The 21707-nt window shown below is 42.0% G+C and overlaps 1 protein-coding gene across 2 annotated transcripts in view; it reads right to left on the bottom strand.

Annotated features, from left to right (window-relative positions):
* Nucleotides 1-213: 213 nt before the first annotated feature.
* The window catches only part of SCP2 (sterol carrier protein 2), a 97133-nt gene continuing 75639 nt past the window's right edge, over nucleotides 214-21707 (bottom strand). For both annotated transcript variants that reach the window (XM_045204220.2, XM_024571025.4), the window contains 4 exons: nucleotides 17366-17459; nucleotides 11664-11793; nucleotides 4227-4306; nucleotides 214-1213 (listed from right to left, as the gene is read on the bottom strand). In XM_045204220.2, coding sequence (XP_045060155.1) covers nucleotides 1118-1213; nucleotides 4227-4306; nucleotides 11664-11793; nucleotides 17366-17459 — 400 coding nt within the window. In that variant the 3' untranslated portion in view covers nucleotides 214-1117. The remainder of the gene's footprint in view (nucleotides 1214-4226; nucleotides 4307-11663; nucleotides 11794-17365; nucleotides 17460-21707) is intronic.

Raw genomic sequence — 21707 nt, 5'->3', positions numbered from 1 at the left:
GGAGAAGACAGACTCCTGGCCCCTGGCCAAGTGCTCCTTCCACAACAGCGGCCTCCCTAATCAAGAACTGGTGATTATGTCAGAGTACCCAGCAGACAACCCAGTAGATAGCGTGTAGATGACATCTAGGTCCCCCAGCTCCCCCTCTTTCTCTTAATCTCCTTCATTTAGACAACCCAGAATAAACAGAAGAAACATAATACAAACAAAGGAGACCAGGAAGAGCTATTTTAATTTTCTATTAAACATTCTTTCCAAAAGCATTATTTTACCTTGTATTTTACTAAGTTATAAGAAATAACATTAGTATTAGAAAAACTAGAAAGAAAGATAAATTTGGATTATTAACTAAATATATGAGAAGGAAAATTATAAGAAAGGACTGAAAGCTTTATAAATTAATATGAAATTATAACTTTAAAACTGCATCTCAAAGCAAATTTTATTGTTAAAACTATTTAACACTGATTTTTCAATAAGGAAACCCATTTAAAAATATTTTTTATTTTAAAAATAGGCCTGTGTTCAGTTATAAATTTCCCCCCCAAGTTCTGATCATATATCTTCTATTTAGATTTGGGAAGAAAATACCATTCTGATGGCGCAAAATGCAAAATTTAAAAAATTTTTAAAATCCCAGCACAGAATTTTAAAAACTATTAATGGAAAATAGATTAAGGTCATTAAGAGCACAAACTAATTAGCAGCCAGCTTCTGGTATTTTGTTTCTCCCCCAATTCTCCCAAGAAAAACTTAAATTGAATCTTCAGCAGAACAATCCTCAAATATACTTCATAAGCAAAATGAGAGCTTTTGTTTACATAGCTTTGGGATGTTGCTGTTCCTAATTTTATTCTGAAACCCAATTTTCCCCCAAACCATAATTACCATATTAACTTTGTAACGCAAGGTTGTATGCGCTTCAGCGAAGCAGTAGCATGCCACCAGGCTCCACCCACCCAGAGCTTCGGAAAAACAGGATTGGTCACACCCATCTAAAAACAAATCTCGTGCTATTGGCCAACACATGATTTCTGTCTAAGTTCTGACAATGAAATATGTGGATATGTATCTGTAAGTCTCGTCTTGATTTTCAAAGGTAGGAAAAGGAAGTTCTTCACAGCTTAGCTTTGCCCGGCTGGAGCTGAAGATTTTGTAACTTCATAGCCAGACCCATGTTGCCAGTGATTTTCAATTTGCCTTGAAAGAAGGCCTGTGAATAAGAAGAAAATGTATTACTTGGTGTTTTCTGTTTTGAGATTGCTCATGTTTCTAGACTGCCCAACCCTGAGATCACTGATTCATCGGGTCTCTTATACTGTCTCCTAAATATGAAATTCAGCTTTCTGGAACCGATTTAGAACCAGATTCTGCAAAAGGAAGGAACTATGAAAGCCACAGAGCAGTCCGAGGCACATCTTCCCCAATACCTTCTCTTAGAAGTTGAGCCTGCCTCTACCTGCCTTCCTCAATGGTGGTACCTTTTCCAAATATTAGGCCAAGTGGGTTCACACTAGAATGATTTTGTTGAAAAACATTACATGTGTATCAGGACTATAAACTAAAATTTTCAGAAGTCTGCTGAGAAAAAAAGCACACGCATAACACACTTAGAAACTCCTGGAGTACAATATGGATGAAATATCATCCATTTTTTTTTCCTTTTTGGTCTTCACAATAAAGGACCTCTCCCCACAGAGGGAGGTCAGGCGGCCTGCTGAGACTGAGGTGCTTGTGTTCATCTTTGGCTCAGACAGGAGAATCAAGCCAGTCCGAAGTGTTGAGCCACAGTTTGTTCCATTTAACAACTGCCGGGCATTAGATCACATGATGCTTGCTAAATTTATCATGTCTAACAAAATCCCAGGAAAACTTTGGAGAAATAGCAAAATTGGGAACATAGCCAGACTTCCCTGCTATGATCTCAGTCTTTAAACTGAATTCTTAAAATAAGTAAGGGCTAAATGAAAAAAGTTCCTGGTAGTCTTAGCTTTTTAACAAGTACATTAAGAGGGATGGGGAGAAAAGGCAGACGACTATAATTGAATAACAATAAAAATTAAAAAAAAAAAAAGAAGTCAGCAGGTAAGCTCAGTTGGTTAGACCACCGTCCCCGATACGCCAAGGTTGTGGGCTCAGTCCCTGGTCAGGGCACACACAAGAATCAACCAATGAGTGCATGAAATAAGTGGAACAACAAATGGATGTCTGTCAGTCTCTGTCTCTCTTTCTCTCAAATCAATTTTTAAAAGAGAAAAAAAAAGAAGTTAGGACTCTTTGCCTCACCCATGGGAATGCACAGAGACCTGCTTTTTCTGCACCCTCTAGTAAGGGTGACTAATTTTTTTTCCCCTCCTCTGTCTGGACAAACTAAATATTTCCTTCCTATATGGCACACAGCCTTCTGTCTGATGACTTAAAGGTCAGGTGTCACAGAACACAATATATTTAACATATGTCCTTTAAAAATATGGGCCAGTGGTACCTAGAAGAGAAATTCACCATCTTTCCCTTTTTTAAAGTAAAAAAGAAAATGTCTTTTTATTTACTAATTATTTGAGAACACACAAATCTTCATTCACCCTTCAGAGAACCCAAACGTAAGAACCATTTTAATCTGGCCCCTAGGTATTCTTGTATGTGCCTGCTGATGGAGAGCACGTTGCTTTCTTTCAACTGTAGCCAAACACTGAATTATAATTTCCACTGCATTTAATGGTTTCCAGTCAAATCCGACTGAGCATAAGGGAAGGTGCCGAAAGGAAGGCCATTAGCACATTAATGGGAAGGCGGGTCATTTTCATCTTTAATTCCTTTGTGTGAGAACAGGTGCTCAAGAAAAACAAGCTAGCGCTTCACCCCAGCAAACGGGCGGTGAACGGATAAAGGAGCGAACGGAGGGTGGCTGACGGAGGGTGGCTGACGTGTGCTGGCCCTGCCGAGGACGCACATGCAGCAAGTGCACAGTGGAATGAGGGACCGTGGGTGGGAAGGAAGAATACAGCCAGCTCCGATACCGGTGGCCTCTGTTCTGTCCAGACTTGTGGAGCGAGCTCAGTGGGTGGAAATGCCGGTGCCAATGGTGTGTATTCAGTTGAAACGTCAGAGACGCACGGCTCTTGTTTGTCAGTGCATTAACTGAAATATGCTTAGTTGCTTAGAAAAAGCATTTTTAAAAAGAAAAGCATTTTAAAAAGGAACACAAGTGGGAGTCAGATTTAATTGTTTCATCCAATTTCTAGAATTACCAGGGGACCACAGGAGTAAGACCTAAAACAAATCAGGTTGAGCGCCTTAGTTTCCTTGTTATTATCTGTGGCTGATGGGAAGCTCAATATACTGTGGTCTGTTCACCACTATGCAACTAAAGAGGACAAGAAGACCCTTGACAACCAGGGCAATTCAGAAATATTCAATGTAATCCTGCAAATGTGAAAACTTAAAAAAGATCAGGCATCATGCTAAACTCTGGAGACAAGACGACAAGTAAGACGTGGTTTGTTCCTTCAAGATAACCACAATCTAATGGGGAGGATGAGCACATTAGGACTCACACCCATCATGTGACAAGTGCTAAGCTAGCAGCCCAGGAAGTGGACCAGAAGAGGGACTGGCTACAGCTCCCCCACCACTTGGAAGAAGGTCTTTGGAGATACCATCTGAGCTTAATTTGAGAGACAAGGAGTTTATCCCGGAAGGCCAGCTCAGGCAACAGGCACAGGCACGGGCGAATACACAAAATGTAGAAGGCCACACTTTTGTTCACACCTCTCCCTTCTTCCACCTGGATTGTTCCTACTCTCTATCTGTGCACTGCTCACTTGTGAACCCCTAGAACTCAGCTCCAGTGCCACTTTCTCTATGAGCCTTTGTCTGATGGCCCAGGACGTCACAGCCGCGCCTTGCCCAACCCTCCCAGACCACAAAACAGATGTGGCGCCTCGGATACCTGGCTGCCCTCACTCAGTCTTGCAGATCTGTCTTGTACCAAACTGGGGGTGCCCTGAGCATGGGTGCTATTTCTTATTCATCCGGGCATTTCCAGCACACAGGACAGTGCCTGGCACACAGTTTGTTCCACAAATATTTGTCATTTGTCAGGTGAACACTGAGTGTTGTGGGCTTGACCACTTTGCACTTTACAATGTGAGACTGAGGCAGGAGATGAAGTGCAATGGGCTAGAAGACCCCACCTACTAGAAGGACATAAGTGCCATCACACTTACCGACTGAGGATTCATTTTACCAGTCATTAAAGCCAGTAAGTCCGAGTCAGCCATTGTGATTGTGCAGTCAGCCTTCTTGTCTAAAAAGATGTACAAGACAAGGAAAGAGAAAAGGGGAGTGTTCAGTTAGCCACTAACTGCAACAGCGGTGTGGGGAGGTGGGCGCTCAGTGGCAGTGCGGTTAAATGCGGCATAAATTACATGCGACCTCAACATTTAACAAGAGAGAACTGATTAAATAAATGATGGCAGGGTAAACAATCATTTGTTCAACAGAGATTCTAAAAGCATCTACGTATGCTAAGTACTTTTTTAAGATTTTATTTATTTATTTTTAAAGAGAGGGGAAGAGAGGGAGACTTTTCATAGTATAGCCTTTTGTATCTCCTAGTCTTTTAATCACGAAAATGTATTACCTATTCTAAAAGCAAATAAATAAAAATTTCAAAGACAATCACTTAAAGCCAATTATTTGCTTTACAAGTAAAACAATGTTTTAGAAAAAAGAATGACTTTATCAATACTCCTAATTTTAAGAGATTTTGTAGTCTTTTATTCCCTTTTAAAAATTATCATTCATTCATTCATTCATTTATAGAGAGGGGAAGGGATGGAGAGAGGGAGAGAAACGTTGATGTGAGAGAGAAACATCTATTGGCTGACTGCCTGTCAGCACAGGCCCCACTGGGGACCTGGCTCACAACCCAGGCATGTTCCCCGACCCTGACCAGGAATTGAACCGGGGGCCTTTCAGTTTGCAGGATGACGCCCAACCCACTGAACCACACCAGTCAGGGCTAAGTATTTTTTTTTTTATATCACCCAAGGACATTTTCATTTGCTTTTTTTTTTCAGAGAGAGAGAAGCAGGGAGAGAAGAAGGGGGAGAGAGAAACACCGGTGCGAGAGAAGCATCAAGGGAGAATCATGAATCAGCTGCCTTCACATATACACCCAGGCCAGGGATCCTTCAAGTCCCAGCCATGGGTCACATGCGCCTGAAGCCAACTGGGATTCGAACCCAAAACCTTTTGGTCACTGGACGACGCTCCAACCAACTGAGCCACACCAGCAAGGACAGGGCTACATTTTGGTTTTGTTTTTTTTTTATTCTGAGGACTTTTAATAGGTAGTCTACTGACACTCTCAAGAATACTAAAAGCAGAAAATGTTTTTGAGTGTTGATATTTCATCTCTCAGATTTTTGAGTGTTTCATCTCTTAGATTTTTTCTTAGTTTTCTACAAACTGGTAAGCATCTAAGAGTCTTCATTTGTAATAAACATTTTAAACATCAAGTTAAATTCAGTATTTCATATTATACTCTGCCCTATATTCCTGATATCCCTTTCTCTGCTCCACTTTTAATTGTTTAAATAAAAAAGTGTGTGTATGTATAACATATACATACACTCACACATACATATAAATGACGTTGTGTTCACTCAGCGAACGGGCTACAATGCAGCCATTATATGATATGGATCTACATTTACTGGCCTGAAAAAAATGTTAACGTTACACTGTGCACGATACTGCTGTATAAGCCAGTTACAAAATAACTGTAAGCATGATCCCATTTTTGCATCAAAACAGATATTCAATTATTCAATTATATGTTTATATGAAAAACATCTTTAAACTTAGACGCCAATGTATTAATAACAGTACGGTGGTGCTGAGACTCTCAGGGGACCCCCTGGTCGCTGCCTCCCGGTGTTCATGCCATTGCACATTCCCCTCCTCCCCCCCCCCCCCGCCCCCGAGTGTGGGCAGGAGCTGTGACCTGCTTCTAGACGACAAACGTAGCCAAAGTGATGGGACGTCATCCCTGTGGTTCTATAATGTTATATAAGACTGTCAGGCTAACAGACTCACTCTTACTCTCCTTCTGGCCTTGAATAAGCTGGCTGCTATGCCGAGAACCATGTAGGTATTGGAGAGAGCCACGGAGCAGGTTACCCGCCTTTAGGAGCTGAGGGCAGACTCTGGCCTACAGCCAGAAAAAAACTAAAGCTGTCATTCTCACAGCTGCCGGGAAATGCATTCTGCCAGCAACGTGCATAAGCTTGGACACGGGCCCTTCCTCAGTCAGGTTTCCAGATGACAGCCCCGCCCTGGCCAGCACCTTCACGGCAGCTGTGAGACCCTATGCAGAGGACCCAGCTAACCTGTGTTCAGCCAACTTAACCACGGAAACTGTGAGGTACTAAGCATGTGCACTGTTTTAAGCCACTAAGTTTGTTATGCAGTAACAGAAAATGAACACGGTTATCTAGATCAGGGTTTAACAAACTTCTGTAAAGGACCAGACACACTACACAGGCTTTGTGGGCCATCAGATCTCTGTTGTTAACTGCTCAACTCTGTGCCCGTATCTCAAAAGCAGCCACAGATAAAACAAAAGAGTGTGTCTGTGTTGCAATATAACTACAGGGTGGGGCAAAAGTACATATGGAAAATAACATAATGATAAATAATAATAAGAAGAAACTCTGTGTTTCGCCTGCTCACAACTGCTATATCCCCAGGCTCTTGAAGAATGCTTGATACAAAGGGCAATCAATAAATTCTTGTTGAATAAATTATTTAGAATTCAAAAGACTATCAAGTTATGGCCCAATAACTAATCAGATAATGTCTTAATAAAAGAGATAGGGGATGCTACATTCTGACTGTTTGTCTCCCCCTCCAAAACTCATATTTAGGAATCCTAATGCCTGATGCTACCAGTAGGTAGGGCCTTTGGGTGGTCCTGAGGGCGGAGCTCTAGTGGAAGGGATTAGTACTTTGTGAAAGAGACTCCGAAGAGACCACTAGCCCCTTTCACCGTGTGAGCCCGCAGCAAGAGGGCGCCAGCTGTGAACCAGGAAGAGGGGCTCTCACCAAATATGACTTTGATCGTGATGTTGCAATTCCAGCCTCCAGAACTGTGAGAAATAAATTTCTGTTGTTTGTCAGCCACCCGGTCTGCAGGACATTTGTTATAGCAGCCCAAACGAAGACCCGGGTAAAATGTTAAATTATAGCATGCCCGTCTTATTAAATAACTAAAACAAGACTGAAAATAAAAAAAATTTTATTATATGTCTTACAACTCAGAAATAGTCTCTAAAGAGAATGAGATTCACTAGCCATTCCATCTTTGTCCCTAACAAAGTTTTCTCTTATTGCTAGAAAAAATGTGTGAAACCTTGAAAGTAAAAGAGTTTAAAAATCTAGAAAATCCAGTTCTCTTGTGGATACATAACATCAAAGAGCAGGCAGGGGGAAAAAAGCTAGCAAATTGAGATCGTCAGACTTGGTTTATCATTGGACTTGGTCCTAACACTGCAAGAAAGGACTCAGTTATTGAAAGGTGGCTTTAGGAAGTGAAGTCTGCTGTGGGAGCTGCTATTGTTGCTGATGTATTATCAGCATCTATTGAACTCTTGCTATACCAACCACTTCATGTACATAACTCATTTGATCATTATAATAACTCTATGAGGATCAGAGAGGTCAAATAACTTGCTCAAGATCACACAGCTGATTAGCAGCTGAGCTAAGTCTGAAAGCAGATTCCTGCAGCTAAAACTCACACTCCCAACTCTTATGTTCTATGGCTTCCTTGTATAAGAAGGATACAGACCCATTCAATAGCTCAGTTTTAACTGGGCCTTCACAGTTCATCAGCATCTGATGAATCCCAGATGTGTTCTCAGCTCCCCACATCCTCTTAAGGAAGTCTTAGACAAATCTAATGTGTTCAAGCAAAATTAATGTTTACTATACGAGTTGGGAAGGAAGCAATGATTTACTGAGCACTCCCTGAACTAAAGTGCTTTCCGCACCTTATCTCATTTAAGCCTCACAACAGCTCTATGAATAGAAATCATTCTTACCATTTTCTGGGTGAGACAATGGGATTCAGGGAAGACATACACCTAGTAAATGACAGAGTGGAGGTCCGAACCCAGGTTTGTGTGTCTCCAAAGGCTATGCTCTTTCTACTGTACTGTGGGGGTGGGAGACGCTAAGGCTTTCTATACCATGTTCCCCACAAAAGCGCAGGGTTGAAAACTCAAGTAAGTGCTGAGAGGGCAGAATAAAGGAATAAAAGAGTAAAGTGTCATGTCAGATTCACCAAAGTTGACTTCCTGGAGATATGCGAGTTGTCTCAGAGGACGGAGAGGAGCAGACTTCATGGAAAAGGTACTAAAAGGCACCTAGGCGGAAAAAAGATGATGGAAAGTGCACAAAATCTCAAGTACAATCATTACCAAACTCTTAGATTGTAAGCAAATGAAATACATTTCAGTAAATCTTACTTCGTTACAATTAAGTAAATCTCTCATCACCGTGCACATGCCAAAAGAACCAGCATTCTCTAAGATGCCAGTTCAAACTAGGACAGGTCATTAATGCTTTAACGTAGCTGATCCCTAACAAATGGTCATTTGTTGGCTGATGTAAAAGGAGCTGGCAATTTCCAGTGATGGCTTTTACTGGGTAAGCCCGTATTTCAGCGCCACTCCTGGCTGCCAACGCGTGTCAGTTTCAGCAGACATCACCCTGCCCCAGGGTAAAATCCGCTCAGGTCTGGGATGGGGCACCGAATAAGGGGAGAGCTCAGTGCCAGAGTCCACATGCAGGGAACGACAGCTTTCCATAAGCATATTATCTTTCATGACAAACAAGCACCAATAACAAAACAGAAAAAAACCTTAAAATCACCTTAACATCTGCCTGGGCATATCAGAATATAATCCTCAAGTATCTATAACCCTTCAGTAATTTTAAAAAATTGGCACTCTTTCCCAAAAGTTCTTTTTATTTCTAAAAGCTAGAACCTAGATGAAGCAGCTCACAGAAGTCAAACATACAGTTATTTTTCTGTCCACTCATTTTGAGAAAGAAAAAAAACCCCACTATATATAATTCAAGAGCTTTTCACAACAATGCCACCCTGTCTACACCACATGAAGGCCTTTGCTACTAACTGCTCAGCTTTTCCTTCGTTAATCTCTGGTTGATTTCTTACTTAACGTGGCTTATAACACTATTCACATTTCCTCCTAACTCTCAACTCTACTCCAGACACTCTGCCAGCCTCCTCTCTCCTTCGAAATACCCCTGAATATTTATCTACCTTCTCAGAGAAAGAAGTCTCTGTCCCTCCTTGCTAAGGCTAACCTTCTTTCTACCTGCACTCCTGATGTCAACTGCTCCTCCAGGGCACCCTCAAAAATGTATCAATAATCATCTCCACCATCTTCGATAAATCACCTTCTCCTACACAGCTTCCGGGTCCCATCAACTTACCCCCAAAATCCCTGGCAATGACCCTGGAACAACATCCCTTTTTTCTCACTGCCAATGCTCAGGCTGTCATTTCTGCTCATCTAGACAGTGGCAACATCCATCCTCCTCACTGCTCTCTCTGCCTCTGATTTCTCCCTTCCCAATTCAACTAGTCTATTGCACAAGCTTCATCCTCTACAACACAGCTCTGACTTTCACTTCTCTATTTCTAAAAAGCTTTAATGGCTTGATTATACATCAAGTCACTTTCAAAGTCCAAAGCATGGTATTTTAAACCCTCCAAAAAGCTGATTCTCATCCATTGTATTTCTTAGTTGCGCCAGGCTCTCTCCAACAAGAGAAGTGTAACATACAAAATAGCTACCACTTACTGAATGCTTACCAAGCATAACTCACTCATTCTGCTGTTCATTTTTAAATTATTTATTTCACTAAACACCTAGCGTTTGTCAGGTACTATTCTAGGCACTGGGACTGCAGCAGCGAACAGAGCGTGGAAAAAGCTCTACCTTCATGCAGCTTCCAGTTCAAGTGGGAGGATGGAAGGGCAGTAAGTAAGTAAATAAATAAATAAATAAATATATGGTATATATCAGGGGGTGATAAGTACCATAAATAAAAATAAGGACTGATAAAAGGAGTGTGATTTTAAAAGTATGGTTGGGAAAGAGCTTCCTGAGAAGGTGACATTTGGACAAAGATCCAAAGGAAATGAGGGAACAAGCCAGGAGGCTATTTAACGAAGACAATTCCAGGAGGAGGGAACAAAGTAGAAAGCCCCGGATCTGGGAACACCCGTGTTCAAGGAAACGCAAGGAGGTCAGTGTGACTAGAGCAGGGAGAGGGAGAGTGTGGTAAGACAGAGAAAACCGGGGCCAGATCATGTGGTGCCACTGGGACAACTCTGGCTTTTACTCAGAGTCAGCAGAGAGCCAGTGGACGGTTTTAAGTGGAGAAGGGTCACAATGTGACTTGAGTTTTAAAATGATCACTCCAGCTGGTGTGCGGTGAAGAAATCTGTAGGGACAAGATTAGAAACAGGGAGACTAGGCAAAAAAAAAGATGGAAGCTTAGACCAAAGGGGTAGTAGTAGGGGAGGACAGAATTTGCTGATGGAACAGACTGTGGAGCGTGAGAAAAACAGGAGCCAGTGATAATGACGTCAAGGTTTTTAGGCTGAGGAACTGGTAGGATAGATCAGCGACGACCAAGATGGGAAGACAGTGGAGGAGCACATGATCAAAGGGGAGTGGGAGGATGATCAGGAGTTCACTTTTATATGTTAGTTTTGGGGATACGTATTAAATATCCAAGTAAATTTGTCAATTAAGCAGCTGGATATACACCTGGGAGCTCAGTGGCTGGGTCCACGCTGATGATATCTGGGAGTCCTCAGTGTAGAGAAGGCTTTAAAAGCATGACACTAAATGAGATCCCCAGTAGACAGAACTGAGCCTTGGAGCACTCCAGTGTTTAGAAACTTGGAGGGGAAAACAGGAAGAGAGGCCAAGAAGGAAGCAGCAAGTAGGCAACATGATGGTCCCTGGTGACCTTGACAAGAATAATTGTGGGACAGTGAAGAAAACAAAGCTGACAAGAGTGGGTTCAAGAAAGACTGGGATGAAAGAGACGGAGAGCTGGGGAATAAATGGTTGACAGTAAAGGGGAAAAAAAAAGAAAGACAGACAGGGATGAGAGGAGATAGTCAGTACCGACAGGTCTTCCAAGCCATGTAACCATACACTAGACCATGTACTTTACAGATTAATTACAAGATAATTCTCTTATACCTCCCATCAAACTTGTAAAATAGGTAGCACTCATTATTCTCATGTACAGATCAGAAAACTGAGGCTCAGCAAAGTTAAATAATTTATTCAAGGTCAAAATCTGTGAATGGCAAGGCCAGGACCCTAAGCCAAGTTTGTCTAATTCCAAAGCCTAAGACTGGACACTCTGTGATAGAGTCTCCCAATCTTTGGGAGGAGGCAGCTGTGACCTAGTCCTATTCTCATGGATTCACTAGTTTAACAGGGTCCTAAAGCCAGCCCTTTTTGGGGAACACCAAAGCAGATTCCCATTTTCCTCTGGGAACTTGTCCGTGTTCCTATAAACGGAGTCTTCACTGCACTGACCTGAGTTGGGAAGCACTGATCCTTTGCCATTCTTCACATCCACCACCCAGGTGGCTTCTTTACCCTCAGGGCCATTCTTCACCTTGAAGGCAAATATACCACCGATTTTCTTCACAAACTGTTCCCCTTCCTGGAAAGAAGAATAACACTGGGAGTTATAATAAGCTCATGTCTCTGGCCTCTTCCCCAAATTAAATGTTTAATAGATACTTGACGCTAGCAGCTGAGCCAGCAGGGCAGTCCCCAAGCTCCCTTAGGATCTTTTACCCAGAAGTCTGAAAGGCAACCAGGCAACAACCCCCTCATCTGCCAAGTCTTTTGTTAAAAATGGCTTTCTGGACAGAACTGGTGGAAGGAAAAGGAGGGTTGGGGGAGGGTGGCACGCCAGCATTTTCTACTGAAATGGCCTTCATTTCTCTCAACCATTTCTGAAAGACTCACTCTGGTGTCTAAATGTGTGAACTCCTCTTTTTTTTTCAGGTAAATTCCTTTACATACACTTTTGGTTTCCCCCATTTTTGGTTCCCCACAATTAAAGATACGTGGCTCTGAGAGCAAAGTCTTTTTGGTCAACCCATGTTCTGGATCAGTATAGAGTTAGCCAAGTAAGGTACCATCTACAACTTACTTTTGGATCTTGAAGAATGAAGCTGGAAAAATAACCTCAGATACGTATCTCTGTAGGTTGGTTCCCATTCCCCTCCCTCTCCCCTCATTCCCACTCTGCTGCATCTGCCCTCCCCGCAGTGTTTACTGACTGAAACAACGACCGGCAGCAGACACTGTGCTGGGCACCAAGCACACAGAAGCAGGAGTCAGAGGGGTAAGTGATGATACACTCTGAGGACTACGACAATCCACCGCGATAAAGGGAAACACAGGAGACTACAGAGGGAAGCAGTAGCAACCTCACACAGCTTTTAAAAAAATAAATCAAAACAAAAATCATTTTATTGCAATTATTTTCTTTAGAGAGAAACACATTTCACTGTGGAAAAATTAGAAAATGTCAATAAGCAAAAAAAAAGAGGAAAATATAAATAATTCATAATTTAATCTCTCAAGAGAAAATATTTTAATATATGGGGTCATATTGTATATACTGTATTACAACCCACTTTTGTTTAATATTTATCCTCATTACTGTGTCATTAAATCCTCTTCTATGTAATTTAAAATGACCAATACAGTCTTTAATTGTATAAGAGTACTATATTTAACCAATACTCTGTTGTTCAATATTTAGATAATTTTAACAATGCTGCGAATAACATCTGTATATCTAAAGATTTTCACATAGCCTCATCGATTTAAGATTAAATCCCTAGAATTAAACTCTGCTTGTTAAGAACACTGAATCTGGAACCAGCACAGGCCGACACCATCCACACCCTCACCGCTCCTGTCTCTTCTTCCATTTAGTCGCCCAGCCGCCAGGTCGGTCTTTTTCTGGTGCACCTGAACCTACCCAGCATCCACCGGAGGCCTCGGGACTCCAAAGAAGCTATTCTAAAAATACTTAGTCTGGGCCTATTCATCTCAAAAATCATGCAGGAATTTCTTGCCTGTGGGTGTCCTGAAACCAACTACCAGTATTTCCTAGTTATATCAAGAAACCAAAATGACTGTCAGATGCTTTTAAGTCAAAGAGAAATTCTCTTATTTTGGCTTCTCTTAAAAGATCTCACTCAAATTATTTTAAGTTAACTTCAGGAAAAATTATTAACAACAACAATAATCTGTGGAGGGCTATGAAGTTTTCAAGTGCTGTTATGTACATTTTTTTCTTTAATCTTCATAAACCCTGTAAGGAGTTGGGCAGGTATCAATACTAGCATTGGGCAGGAAAAACAACTGAGGCCCATAAAGGCTGGGAAACCCTCAGACTTGTTCTCTGTGCTGCTGCCAAGGACTCCATCTAACACAACCCACCTAACGCTTACATGCCCCACCTGGCATGCTCTGGTTTGGAGTTCTTAAATGGCCCCCACAGGCTATAGCATGAAGTCTATCTTTAGATTTCATTCAAGATCCGTCATGATCTGAAGGATAGCTATCTGTTATCTTCAGAGAGTTTTTCACCTTTCTCAGGCCTTACGTTCTAACAATACTAACCGTTCTGAATTCCAGGAATATGCGTGTCTCCGTGCCCTGCAGTGGGTCACGCACCGCCTCCTGCTCTCCACTCGCACCCCAATCTCACCAAGTCTCAGCTCACTGCTAACTCTCTGGGAAGGCTTTTCTGTCTCTACTGCATGAAAGCCCTTTCTTTGCACATGCACCTGGGTTTCTTGTGAAAGCAGTTATTTTTTTCTGGGAAATTTTTTCCATGTCTCTTTTCCCACTAAATTCTATGTTCCCTCAGGGGCAGGGACCTACGACCAGTAAGTAGAGCAACCAAGAACTCAATCCTAGGTTGGTTTAACTTCAAATTCTGTGTTCTTTCCTTCGACCATACCCTACTGCAAAGCAGACTACATCAGTACTTCCAAACTTTAGACTTCAAGTGAAAGCAGTTTGTTACCATAAATGAATTTTTAAAAAGTTTAAAGTCTTCTCCACATTCCTTAAAATGCTTTATCCCTCAGGGTTCTGGGGAGACAGTCTAGAAGAGGGGGTTAGCGGCGCTGGTGCGTTGGGCCACCCAAGAGCCAGGCTTTCTGTGGGGCCAGCGGCTCTTCAATGACTATTTCTGGTGCATCCATGCCACGTGCTTGCACGATGCCTCAGGAAAAGAACCATGACAGACTCCAACAAGTCAGAGCAGGAAAACAGCAGCAAACATTTAGAAATTCTACCTACGTACTTGGAGAGAAATTCCTCCCTCCTCCTTAAGATACACGTAGATTAATTCCACACTTGCTGTTGATCTTAAGAACCATCTGATCATCTTACAGCATCACATCCTTTGGTCAATAAAACATTTTTAACTGAAGAGGGAGGGAGAGAGTTAAAAGGGGAAAGCAAATACACATTTATTGTGAAACCACAGATCATTAAAACTAAGTAAGTCCTAAGTGCCTCCTTGCCTGAAGAAAAGTACTCTTTCTGAGTAGGTAAAAGGTCAAGGAGTAGGTCCTGTCCTAAACATAACCAGAACAAAAAAATTAACAGAACTCAAAGAAGGGCAATGGGATATTGCTAACAAAGACAAAAGTAGAAATAAAATATCTCGCCAGGCTTCCTTTGCTAAGGTAGAAAATGCATGAATTGACAAAAGATTCCAAGACTTTCTTTCACTTTCCAGTCCTGCAAACATTCAGGAAACTGACAATCGTGGGAAGGAGGAAAAAAAACAAGGGGACAAGGTCCATGCAAGTGAGGTTATGGAAGGAGGAAAAAAGAATTAAAATGGGAGCAAGAGGCACACATTCACAAAGCCAGAAGTCTGTGCAATAAAAACAGCACTTCTTTGTTAACCCCAATAACGAGGTACTCAACGATTGACATCTAGCCACACCAGAGACTCTCTCATCTAATTATTTTTATTTGATTTTTTTAACAGAATAAAGTTCAAAGAATGGGGCAACTTGGCACTACACTACGGTTACTCTGTAGGCAAATACTGCTGGCATGAAAAGAAAAATTTTTAAATGAGATATTTTTTCCTACTAGATTGGCAAAGATGTTTTTTAAACCAGCCAACATAGCACTGAAGAAGGTCTGAAAAAAAAAAGCAATCATCTCATAAATTATTATTAAATTTGTAAATCAGTTCCCTTTTTTTGATGGATAATTTGGCAATATGCATCCAAAAGCAAAACACACACACCCAACTACTCCACAATTTCCCCCTTTAATTACTCATGCTAAGATAATCATGGCATTAAGTATTTAAAGATGAGCGCAAAAGGAAATTTATGAAACCATTGCTTTACTCACACAATTCAAATACAACCTGAGGTTCACCATGGAAGACTAGATTAGGTACAGACATGCGAACAAGAGCAATGTGGTCATTAAGACTAATGGGAATTATTTACATTTAAGGGCACGGAACATACTGTCAAAAGGAAAAAGCTGGTTATAAAACAACAAGTAGTCTCGCTCTCGCAGGGGCATTCCCACGAGATGGCGGCGGCACAGGTCTGTAGCAAGCGCACTGCGGCCGGCCCGCCCGAACGCCAGCCCTGGCCCTCCCCACTTCGGAAAGGCTGTTGATCATTATGAAAATCCTAGAAATGCAGGGTCCTTTGTCAAGACACATCTATCACACTGGCTGTCCCCTCACCCCCCAAACACATTCAATGCAATCACCTTAGATGTTAAGGAGTCCTTTCTGCTACAGTAAGGGAGTTCCAAGATAGTTACAATGTTTGCCATCCACACTGTGGCTCTAACACGAGGGAAATACATAGCTCAAGTGTCCCGAATCCTTTTCTTTATTTCAGCCCACTTTGATCAGCTTAGCAGCTATGCAATTGGAATTGTGTGACTCTGACTACAAGTGCCTTGTTAGTCTCAAAATTGAAACCAGTAATAAAATCCCAAGGTGCCTTTCAGTTTGAAACAATGAAGTAAATATCTCATTTTACCTGAAGAAAATAACTCTCTTCTTGGAGACGGTTACTGGTAGATTACCTAGTCTGATCTATCAAGAACTAATTATTGTACATAAAAATAGATCTGTATATATAGCATTATTTTAAAAACTCAACATGTATTATATGATCCTAGTTATGCGAACCTCTATGTTCACATACACGGAGAGACATGTGAAAGAAGGCCGACCATTGTTAACACTTTAGTGAACTCTAATGATTCAGGAGATTTTTTTAAAAATTTTTATAAGAGTTTATTTGAGGCAAATTGATGACATGTGACAGGGAGCAAGATTTCAAATGCTCCCAGAATTAAAATTTTTCTGCCTTATGTTTCTATAGAGTATAACTGTTTTAAAAATTAGCATCTTAAAAAATCTTTTTTTATCCTCACCCGAGGACATTTTTTCATTGCTTTTAGAGAAAGAGGAAAGGAAACAGAGAAACATTGGCATTAGAGAGAAACATCAATTAGTCGCCTGCCATATAAGTGCCCGGATTGGGGATCGAACCTGCAACCCAGGTATGTGCCCTGACTGGGAATTGAACCCACAACCTTTTGGGGATTAGACGATACTCCCACCAATTGAGCCATATCAGCCACAGCAAAATCAGCATCATTTTTACATCAAGAAAAAACAAATTAAAAACTACTTTGAAAAAAATCAAGCACAAAAGATTTCTTTTAAAAAAGAGTTTTGATACTAAGTAGCTTTAAAGGCTCACTTTAAATATTCCTTTTAAATATTCTTTTTAAAAGTTCTATGTAAGATCTTTTTAATTCAGAATAAAATTACACCAAAATAAATTACAACCCCTTTACATATAAACTCTGTCCATAATTATTATCTCCCTGACAAAGATAAGATGGGAAAGAGAGTGACAAGTGTTAGCCTTTCCTCTGAAGTTAAGATTTTAATAGCAATTTACCATAGTTTTTTATATAACTCAAACCTGGAGGTTTCTCTCTCTCTGAAAGGCACTCCTATCAGAATTACAAGGAAACTGTCATAGACACTCAGATATCTAAAACGCACTCAATAGTTGATAACATGATAGAAATTTTCAACTGGTACCACCTCATGGCAACATCTGAAATCTATCTGTGCTTTCTCTAGCCTCCAGGTCCTCTTGGTAGTATTTTATATAAATATTACTTACCTCTGCAAGCTTCTTCTCAATCTCTTTAAAGACAAGGCTTGCCTTAAACCCTTCGACTGCAGAGTTAGTTGGAACAGCCGCAATTTGAGGAGTTCTAAAAGAACAGGGGGAGGCTCAATTTCAATCATGGAATCACATAGGTACTAGGTTTTCCAACATTTAGACAGTAGTAATTTTCCAAACCCCTAAAAACAGAGATGTTATAACTCCTACCCAAATAAAATTGTTATTAAACCCATAAAACAAGTTTTACTTCCCATTTTTTTCCAACAAATATGAATGCTAGGCATTATCCTTGAAAATATGGTAATTCAAAGAACCTACCCGCTTGAAGTTTATATGCCAGTGGGGGAGAGAGCCAATGAACAAGCAAAAAAAATAATGGATATCGTTACTATGAAGAAAATAAGGCAGGTTAATGGGAGCTAGAGAAAGTGTATTTATTTGTGCTGGGTGTTCTACTTTAGACAGCCTGGGCAGACAGGCCTCTCTGAGGAGGTGGTACTTAAATTATGTCCATGAGCCAGCCATGTGCAGATTTAGGCAGGGAAGCCAGTTTCACAACGAACTTGAGGTAGAAACCAGCTGGGCAGTTAAAGGACCTATATACGAAGACCAGTATGCGTGGAGCGGAGCAGAGCAGAAGGATGTAAGGTCAGAGAAACGTGTGGGCAAGGTAATGAGGGGCTTTATAGGTCATGATTAGGAGTCTGGGTTTTATTTTAAGTAAAATGAGTATAAACTAGAAAGAAGCACAATCCAATTTACATGTTTTAAAAAATAAACCTGGCTGCCAGCTGGAACGCAGACTGTAAAGGGGCAAATGGGGAGGCAGGGGCCCTGGTTCAGAGGCTACTGCCGCGGCCCAGGCAGAAGGTGGCAGTCATGAGGAAGTGTGGACTAAGCACAGGTTGGACTTGAGATTCACGGTCCACCTGTGATACAAATATGAATTTGTGGACGAAAAAAGGGGTTCTATGAAAAGTAACCTCACAGGAAGATCTGACCATAAACTCTTAAATAGACAGGTCATGGTGGGTAGTCATGCAGCTTTTTATTCGTAATACAAGGTTTATCTTCGCCTTACCAAGCCCCGTCCACTGTTTCTGTAGACCTAGGTCAATAACCACCCTCAAGAAAACACATAATCTTGCCTTGCTTTCTCCCACCCTCATGTAATCTTCCCTACGGTCCCTCCTTAATTTCAGTACAGAAATGAGACTGCGAAACTGCATTCTCTGGAGCATTTGAGATCTTGCTCCCTGATATATGTCATCAGTGTTGGCTCAAATAAATTCTTTTTAAAAAGGTTTTATTTACCTTTTAGAGAGAGGAGAAGGAAGGGAGAAAGAAAGGAAGAGAGACCTCGGATGTGCAAGAGAAACATCGACCAGCTGCCTCTTGCACACCTCCAACTGGGGACCTGGCCCACAACCCAGGCATGTGCCCTGATTGGGAATCGAACTGGCAATGGCAACCCTTCAGTTCGCAGGCTGGGGCTCAGTCCACTGAGCCACACCAGCCAGGGAATCAAATAAACTTTTATAAAAATTCTCTATAGATTTGGACATTTCTTTTGTTGACAGATTAACAACCATCCGCCTACTGATAGTTTGATATTGAGGGAAACACTATAGACACCTCATGTGGCAGAAGGAACAGTCTTCACGGCACAAAGGCTTGGGTGGGAATCCTTAGGGCTTCCCGCACTCACTAGCTATATGATTATGAGCCAGATACCTCTGTGCACCTCTGGTGAGGAGGCAGGGAAGGAGGCGGACAGTGCCAATGACTCTCCAGAATTAAACGGAATCCAGTGTGTAAAGCACCAGCAGAGATCGGGCCCATGGTGAAAAGTGGCAGACATGACTGTTATGGGCTCCAGAGCCTCAAGTGTTAGACGAGACTGTTAGATACAGTCAGAAAGCTGAGGGGTCTGAGGAAGATGAGGCCACCTTAGGGTGTTAGGTAATTCCTCTGACATACTGTGCACGTGCTGGTGTTGGCTGGGGCGGAGACAGAACCACCACCACATGGACATAGGAGTCAAGAGTGTAGAAGCTGCTCAGTAAACACTCTTTCTCTCTTTTCCCTCCTCCCTCCCTCTCTTCCTCCCTCTCTCTCCAATTCTTTCTTTCCTTTTCTTCTCTCTCCCCCCACATTCTGCTTCCTTCTGTCTCTTTTTCCTCTCCCCACCCACCCCACCCATTTCTCTTTTCCCTTCCCTTTCCTTCTTTCTATCATTTCATAAATATTTAATGCGTGCTTGCTACGTGCCAAACACTGTTCCAGGTACTAGGAGTATAACAGTAAACAAGTCAGACCCAATCCCTCTCCTCACTGTTTACATTTTTTTGGTGGAAAAGAAAAGAAAGTAAACAGACAAAATAATTCCAAGTATTAGGAAGCAAAAAAAGAGGAAGAACCTACTTTAGGTAGGGCAGTCAAGGAATGACATCTTTGAGACCCAATTAAAGAACCAAAAGGAGTTGGCCTTTCAAAGAGGAAATGCCAAGTCCCTGAGAAAAGAGTTTGGTATGTAAAAGAAAGTAAAACACGACCAGTGTCACTAGAGCACAGTAAGCCGGGGGACAGTGACATGAAATAAAATGGGAGAACCAGGCAGGGACCAGATCATGCACACTGAAGTAGGAAATCTGGGAAGCCACTGAGATGGTTCGACAGGGAAGTGAAACACTTAGCTGTGTGATGAGCCCTACAGCAGTCTGCAGAACAAGCTGGGGAGGAGGGTGCAAGAACACAGGTGGGCAGACAGGAGGCTGCCAGAGCAGTCCGAGCACGAAGTGATGGTGGTATGAACTACAGTGGAGGCAGTCTGCCAGGGGAGATGGTGGAGAGAAGGAAAGGGATTCAAAATAAATTTCGGAGATAGAATCCAGATAGAGTGAGGGAGATTTAAGTGGGCGGGCAAAGGACACGGATGATTCAAGAATAGTAGTGCCATTTATTGATAAAAAGAATGTAGCAGGAGTAGAGGGGATCAAGTTCCATTTTAGGCACATTAAGTATGAGAAGTTGCTGAGACAAGCAAGCAGTTGGATGTGGGAATCTGGAGCTCAGAGGAGAGGTCTAGGCTGGAGATAAAATGGAGATAATCATCAGCATAATGAAGGTATTTAAATCCATGGGAACTGATAAGCTCTCCTTAAAAGAAAAATAGAGAAAGAGGGCCCAGGATAACACCCCATGGAACTCCATTATTTAGAGGTCTGGGAGAGAAGGGGAAGCAGCGGCCAGTGATGCAAGAGGAAACCAGAAGAGCGTGGGGTCACAAGCTGAGGGGGCAGAAAGAATCTGGAGGGAGGAGTGAACTGTGTCGAGTACCTGCTGGATTGAGCAACATGAAGAGGACAGATGACTGTGACAAAAGCAATTTTAAGGGAGTGGTGGAAGGTAGAAGTCAGACCATAGTGAATTATGTAGGGGAACAATGAAATGGAGTGGCCTTTGGAGAGGAGGGTGGTATCAAAAAAGTCTGTTTTTGTTTTAAGATCAACTGACCATGTTTGCCCAATGATGGCAATGAACCAGGGGAAAGGAGACACGAGGAGAGGAGTCTTGAGAAGGTCACAGGGGATGCGATCCAGTGGCCTGTGACAGGAAGAGGAGGACACTTAGGGAAGGAGGATCAGATGGCTGTGTTTCTAGGTGGGGTTGTAGGTCTTGGGATGGAGGATGAGGGAGTTTGGGTCTAATGGCTTCCAATTTTTCAACAAAGTAATGAGCTAAGAATGAGGATGAAAGGGTTAGTACAGGAAGTCTAAGCAGCTCAAAGCGAGCCTACCAGAGGAATCGTATTAGTATCATGAACAGCAGGCACGGAACCTAAGCGCCCGCCACGCTGAAATACACGTTCTCAGAGCACAGGAGGCCAGCACTGCTCCTCACGTGTGGAATGCTTCCATCTGAGCGAGCTCCGTTTCACCCTCAAGACCCAGGCCAAGCAACTCCTTTTCTGTGAAACCCTGCCAGATGTCAGCTTCTCAAAAGCAGATACCACATCGTTTTTGTTTTTTTTTTTAATTCTTTATATCCTCAGTTCTCGGCACACCGTAAGTATATTCAGTAAACAGTGAATAAATGGGACAGAAATTACACTGAATTCTCCCTTACCTATGTCCTAATTTTTTCCTGTTCCACTTCGAGCAGAATTATCTATGGTCACCATCTTCTCTGTCGCAAGCCTGAATGAATGACCTGAAATCAAGTCCTCCACCGGACAATTTCACTTCATTAATTCAGTTCCTCAGTTTTTCCTCATCGTTCTGCCCTTCTCCAAGCTTGTCATTTCCCAACTGCACGTGATAAATAATAACTGATA

The sequence above is a fragment of the Desmodus rotundus genome, chromosome 3, assembly GCF_022682495.2.
Source record: "Desmodus rotundus isolate HL8 chromosome 3, HLdesRot8A.1, whole genome shotgun sequence".
Taxonomy (NCBI): Eukaryota; Metazoa; Chordata; class Mammalia; order Chiroptera; family Phyllostomidae; genus Desmodus; species Desmodus rotundus.
This window is presented reverse-complemented; position numbering and strand designations above follow the sequence as displayed.